This window comes from Centroberyx affinis, unplaced genomic scaffold, assembly GCF_046629955.1.
Source record: "Centroberyx affinis isolate AG114_WGS23_722 - 3 ecotype Tasmania unplaced genomic scaffold, CSIRO-AGI_Caff_v1 ptg001662l_1, whole genome shotgun sequence".
Taxonomy (NCBI): Eukaryota; Metazoa; Chordata; class Actinopteri; order Beryciformes; family Berycidae; genus Centroberyx; species Centroberyx affinis.
The window spans coordinates 78,871-85,982 of NW_027280089.1; the positions used below are offsets into that span (position 1 = coordinate 78,871).

Below are 7,112 nucleotides of genomic sequence, written 5' to 3' on the forward strand. Positions count from 1 at the left end.
TTTTTTGTGATCAAACACTAGCTTGGTCCCTGATTGTCACATAACATAATTAATTAAGCTTAATTACAAAATACTGCTGAATAAGCACATGCTGGCTGTGTGTCTCACTTTTATGCGGCCTTTCCATTACAACTCTTACGCATTTTATCACCTAATAAAGTAAAAATAGAATACTTCTGACTACAGTGAAGTTTCTGGAGAAACCAGAAATCTCTCTATTTCCCCTACTAGGAAAAAAAATGCTTACACTCAGTATTCTACTGCCCAGGCTGCGGCGAGGCTAGGACTGGGGAAGGGGGACTGGGGTTGGAAAGGATGAGTCATACATTGCTTTCCATGCTCAATGATTATAATACCCCATTACAGAGAAAAGTACTGTTTCCCAGCTGAAGTGAATACTCCGCCTCTGACTCTGGACCAGAGCTACTTTCACCTTGCCATAGACCACATGCTGTAACAAAGCATACTGTTAAAAAATCAAAGACACAAGTGAGAGTTATGGCATGAGATACCGCATCAGTGGCACAATCCAACTTTACAAAATTTTGTGTTGAAAGTTCAGACATCACTGCCTCCACTTTGTTCCCTTTTGTCTGTCAGTGAGCGGAGAACACCTCATCTCTCTCGCTTGCAACTTGGAATTTAAATGATCTGATCCATCTTTGTCTGTGTCTTTTTCCAACAGCAGACACTAGCCATGGCCAAGCAACAATCTCATGTTCAATACCTTTGGAGAAAACCCACTGTAACTGGCTTCAAATCAGGCACAATGTGTCACGAGCACAGAGCACAGGGAGAAGTTAAAATCGGCCCTATTATTTGACCCTTAATGTGTCTGGAAAGGAATAGACATCTTACTGTCTAGAACATGGCAAAAAAAAAGTGCTATGTGTGTCACACAAAGGATCTCCTTAACTCTGACACCGGGTCAAAGACTTGCCCTGCATATTTTTTTTATCACCCATCTTGTTATCAGGCATTAGAGCTGATTTACAGAGTCCTTTCCACAATGCCTGCATTTACAGGCTGAAGTGGCACATGCAGTTGCAGGGTCACTGCCTCTCTCCACAGTCCAGCTAGCTCAGATTCCTTCCTCGGCACCATGGCGATAGCCACACACACAAGAAACCGCCTTTTCACACCACTTATCTGATTGGGTTGAACAAAACCTTAGGATTCCCACTTTAAGGTGAGTAAGAAATAACCTACTGAAAAACTACAGCTTAAGCTACATGTCTGGCTTCCTCAGTACAGAATAGCAAAGATTAATGATGGGAGCAAGTGATAGCAATCTTTCTTCATTTCAACTGCCTCATTATTGCGTTGTTGCTTGATTATAATGCAAAGGCATATTTGGTGTCTGCCTCTCACCAAGAGCTAGCCAAGTCAGTTTGGGAGGTTAAGATTATTCCCAGACCTTGGAACAAAAACATTTATGGCCAGTGAAAAAAAAAAAAAAAGGCTGCAACAATTATATCCTCATCCTTTCATTCCATCACATATACAGGTGTGGCATTAACTTTATGAAAAAGACCGTAGTTATATAGGGCCTGAATATAGGACTAAAGGACTGTTGGTGTCCTGTAAATACAGGGATTTATACAGTTTGTGTTTGATTCTACACTATACAGATTCCATCATTCCTATGGGATTTAATGGCTTCCTAAAGAACTTTTTGACTTGTGACAGAATGCAAAATGTTGCGCTGATCTATATAACTGTCCTTTGAAGAGTTGTTCAGATATAAAGGGATTGTAAATGAAAAACAGCTGCGGACCAGCTGTACTCAACCTTTAACCCTGTCATAAAGTTGGCCTGCTTAAACAAAAAGAACCTTTTAATGACCCTGGATGAGTATGTGCAAACCTGCCTGAAATGTGAGGCATTGCTATAATCTTGACAAAACCCACCTATGGGGGTGCAGATGTTTTTTGACCAGAAATATTCTTTAAAACTAGCACAGAATGGTGTATTTTTCTTTTGAAAAATGAACAGTATTTTTTTTCATAGGTCCGTGTTCCACCAGGAATGGGATGAAAACATCTGGAACACATTTTTTCTGCCTTTTTTGGAGAGCTAAGCAGACAGCACAATGGAACTTATCGGATCCAGATGTGAATGAGCACAGTGAAACAGCAAGGCCTTTTCTTATTATCCCCTTTTAAAGAACATACGGATAAAAACAAATACCAATTCCTAAAATATAGCATAAATCTCGATTCATCAATCAAATTTCCTGATTCCTTACCATATCCGTTGGTCCATACAGCACGGTAGTTTTTTACTATGAGTGGCTTTGGCCCAAATCCATCCTTGTTTTCATTTGCACAAGGTATTCAAAGAATGTTATTTCAGTATTTTTGATGAATAAAGTAGTTTGACAAGTAGGTTCTAGTCCTAGGGGAATGTCTCTTATTGACGTAGACAATCTAAAAACCTTTTACTTAATTAATGATAACAAACCACAGTGAAAAAAGCCAAAACAAAATTTTAAAGCTTTGTGAAAAGGCTCCATTGATTATGGAACTAAGTACAAAACACTACTCAGTAGAAACACAAAGGAAACCTTTTGGAGAGGAACCCTGAGTCGGTCCACACCAGGCATGTTGGTCATATAACAGCCTAGACAACAAACTAAGACCTCACACTAGGAGGTCCTGGAATTATACTGCTTTTAAATGAGTGTTTTGTCATTCAGACATCTGAAATCCTGATCCTGAAGTCAGTTGCTGGAAACTAGAAAGACACAGTGACCTTCATTACCTACATTGTTGTTTTCACTTCTAATTCTTCATCCTCACTTTCACTTAGGCTAAAGTTGTCAATGGGATTGTCTGGGAACATTGGTACAGAGTTCCAATGTGAAACTTTGCAGAGATTTTATTCATAAAAAGCAACACATGCAGCCTTGACCGAAAACATATTCCCATGATGCACTTCATTTTTCTTTCTCTGACCTCCACAAGTCCGAAGAGTTTGCGAACCCAGGAGCACTGGAGGTTCAACGACTTTGATCCTACAACAAGAATTCCTTTCTTCAGGCAATGAAACTGTAAACCTGACAGCAGTGGCAATCTGAAAGTCATGACCTTCACCCTTTGAACTCTGACCCCTCCTCCCATTCTTGACATCTCCGCCTTATTGGCTTTCTGTTATTACCACCTTTCACCTTGGTTTAAAGCAAGGTATCCTCATTAATCCAAAGGGAAGGTAAACTACCCAGAATAACAGGAGCTTGACTTATATTCAGTATGCTGATCCTGTCTGACCTCAAGTTGCTGTTCACTTGAAACATCTAATGTGCAAACAACTGAGCTTCTTCATTATAATATCCTATACATCCATTTTGAGAGAAAAGCTGTCACCTGAAATACATGTCTCAATATTTCAAAACATACAGCTGATCCCATCTTCAAATATGTTACTATTACACCTAAGACAGCCAGTAGCCAGCCAGTTGAATTGAACTTTGATGTCACCATTTTCACATGCTTGCCTTTGTGAGGCTCAGCACAGCAAAAACCCTGTGTAATTGAAAATGTTTGTCTTGCTCTGAGGATTTTGTAAACTCTTTGTGGAGACTGTTTAGATGGAAGGAAACTAAGACGCAGGAATTTACCACAAACATTTCTGCATAATAGGCATGTAATTATCATTAAATGATTACAGACAATAGACAAACAGCTACTTATGTTTCTGCTTTTCCATTATCTAGAAGAAGGCAAGTGCACAACGCAATGAGTGAACATGCCGAGCTCATGAACATCAATATAAGGGTGATTACAGCTAAATGCAAAGATGTGACATCAATTCTATAAACTCTGCAGTGAAAATATTGCACTATGACTTTGTATCTGTAGTCAGTTGTGCATTATCATAAATGCCTAAACTCAGTTGTTTTCATTTCCATGTAATCATTATGTAAAAAACATACAATTTCATAGAATCTACTTTCTTTATGAACATTTTATTCAATATAAAATGTTAAGTGAATAGGTTATGAATATAGCATGTCATTTAAATAGTAAGTATACTTGTTACCTATAGGTGTTGGATCAATAGTACATATGGGTATAGCATGTATAATAATATTTCAATCTTTTTGTTCATGGTATATTTTTAGATCAGTTAAGTAACTGCTTAAATAAATTAGTTGCTAAATAGAACAACTTATTCATATGGCTACAAAACACACCTGTAAAGCAATTTATACTGTGAACTGTACTTTTATGAGAGCCCACTAGGTAGAGACTGGTTCCTTTGGCCCAGATTAACTCTGCATGCCTTGAGATGAACGTACATCGAGGCTCTCTCAGCCCTGCGGCTAACAGGTCATCTGGTTTGGGTCAAGATGCATCCTTTACTGCTGACAAGCTGCCTAATTATGTCTAATGACCACATAATCGTATAGTTTGTCTGTCTTGACGGGGTAGAGCTTTCACATGCAAAGCGTCAACTCAGCATTACTGGAAATATTACACGTTCTGAATCTGAAACTCTAAAAAAAGGATTAGGTCTTGTGATTTAATTGTTGACTGTTTATTGAGAAAAGAATGAATGAAAATAAATATGCGTTTAAAATCTGAAATTTGGAAGTTTAAAAAAAAAGATAGCTGGCATAAACAAAGGCTGCGCTATGTAGTAACCATGTTGCGAACAGTCAAGCCATAAAGTATTCTCATGCTGCATTTGTCAAGTGTCAAGTTTCAGGAAGTGCAGCAGGACCCTAGTGGATCACTTACAAGACTCTTGGTTGCTTTCTGTCGGTTTTTAAGAGCCGATTAAATCCAGCCAGCAGCATCCAAGTGGATTCAACCCCATGTTCTCTAAAGTCTGACTATAACTCCAGTCCAACTCCTCTATCATCTGAAATAAACCGGATCTGGATCCAACCCTTATACAGTGACCGAAGCTGGGTTCAATTAATAACCAGTGGTTATACAACATGAAAATACACAAGCTGCAATGGGAAATTACTTTATATGCCTAATAGCCCATATGAGCATTTAAAACCACTTTGAAATTGCATCTAATCTTTGATAGCCTATAACGTTGTCTCATTAATCATAAATCGGTGGATTTAGGTTTGAATTGAGCATCTGGCTCAGTCAGACACCTTAGCGATCACATTCTCATTCAGACCTACATTCCAGCTCAATTCAGAGACCTTCTAACTGACCATGAAGGTTTGCAGACAGAGCAGGCCATCTGTTTACCTTGAAGGGCTGTGACACAGCAAACAGCAGACCACCTACCATGCATGGCAGTCTCAAGGTGCTAATAATACATGTAGGCCAGACCCGAGCCCCACTGCCCCGACACTGTGTCTGTCCACGACCTCTAAACTTCCAAGGGACACAACAGCCCCATGCAAAAGTGTCTCATGATAATGAAAAATGATGAAGAATATGGAGGAGAAATCATATATCAAACATCTTGGATATCAGTTTTAGTTGATATTATCAAGTTAGAATGGCAAATTCACATTTAAGACATATTAAATTGTCACTGAGAAGCGTGTGAAGCTTTGTTTAATGCAATCGGTAAAACACTGTGGGTGTTTCAACTTTTACATAGAGCTTTGGGAATTGTGTGTCCTGATGTCTGTCTCCCTTAGGCGGCTCCACCCTACCACTTCAGACGAACTAGGGCCACGCCCTCTGAACATTATGCTCATCCTTCCCATATATGTAAAAAAAAAACAAAAAAAACTCTTTGAACTTTCCTGAACTTTTCCAGAGCAAAGACTAAGTTACATTGCAACACATGGAGAGATGTGCAAAAGGCGAATCAACAGTGGACCTAGTCTACATCTGAAAGATGAAGTCTTGCAGTCTTTTCATATGTGATATCTTTTGCAAATAAAATCTAAGGTTGTAAATAGCCTGTGCAGCCTGGCATGGCACTGAATTAGCGAGAAAAAAAATCAATAAATTATGTTATGTGCTATAAATGTAGGGACATTAATTAGCGTGATATGCTATCAATTAAATGTGGTCATCCCAGTACTGATCTATATGATAATCAGATAATTAGATTTGCCACTACAAGACTTTTAGATTATGTGTTTAGGCCTGCATCTAGATGCCAAATGGCTCTTACTGTTTATGCTCAACACATGGGCACTATAGAAGTTGCCACAAGTTTGATTAAACAGACGTTTGGGAGCTTAAGTAGCCTACAATTACAGTGCAAACCAATTTCACCAAAACCAGATAATATCATGTCGACAGAATAAGTCGCCAATGCCAAAATATCAGACTTTGATTGCATCTCCAAAGAAAACGCTGTGACTCAGAGAGCCACATAGATCCAGTCTTTTTGACATTTTGACAAGTCCCATAGTGTCGGACTGACCATATTGTTCATGAAACTATTCACGGCATTTAAGGCACCAATGAAGGCACCGAGATGAGTTTAGGAGGAGTGGCGGACATCAACTCTATTCCAAAGGGAAACTTTCCAGTGTGATCCAAACGCGCCCAGCTGCGACAAACCGCGTCCAGAAAGTGATCATCTGAACTGCATCTTACCTGAACTTGCTTGCGATGTGACGAAAAGCAAAATCACCGCTATAGTGATTTGGGCGTCCCTTATCCTCCGTTTTACTTTCCATCTTATATGGGTATCCATGACCGCCAGAGACGTCCACGGCAAGTGGATTAACTTTTCAACTGAGAGCAACTAATTGGACTTGCAGCAACTTCTGATCAGGACAGAACTTAAAGCCAAAAGTCCAAGAGAAAGAGAAAGGGGGGGGGGATGTATCGTTATTTCTCAAGCAGCCATAAGTTTTTAGTGTGGGTTCCTCCAGCTAGGTGACGGTGGGACACCCTCTCTCCCGCACTCGTCTTCTCCACTCTTCTGCTCGTCTGAACTATCCTGCACCGCCGAGCCTCCGATCAGAAGTGTTGCCCCCTCTTTCACTCGTCACGTAGAGCCCCTACACGTCCAACGGGGCAAGAAAAAAAGTCTTCCCCCCTGGCTGTCACTCACTCTGCGGACAGGAGAGATGGGCAAATCAGAGGAGTCCATATAAAAGAGCCAGCCCTGTTATTGGGCCGGGGGAGGGAGGAAAAGTTGAGGGAAAGTTTCACGCCTACATTCACTGC

At 40.0% G+C, this 7,112-nt stretch overlaps 1 protein-coding gene across 6 annotated transcripts in view; it reads right to left on the minus strand.

Moving 5' to 3' along the window:
- col5a1 (procollagen, type V, alpha 1) overlaps positions 1–6,891 on the minus strand; it is a 75,281-nt gene extending 68,390 nt beyond the window's left edge. For all 6 annotated transcript variants that reach the window (XM_071528329.1, XM_071528334.1, XM_071528331.1 and 3 more), the window contains exon 1: positions 6,534–6,891. In XM_071528329.1, coding sequence (XP_071384430.1) covers positions 6,534–6,633 — 100 coding nt within the window. In that variant the 5' untranslated portion in view covers positions 6,634–6,891. The remainder of the gene's footprint in view (positions 1–6,533) is intronic.
- Positions 6,892–7,112: the final 221 nt, after the last annotated feature.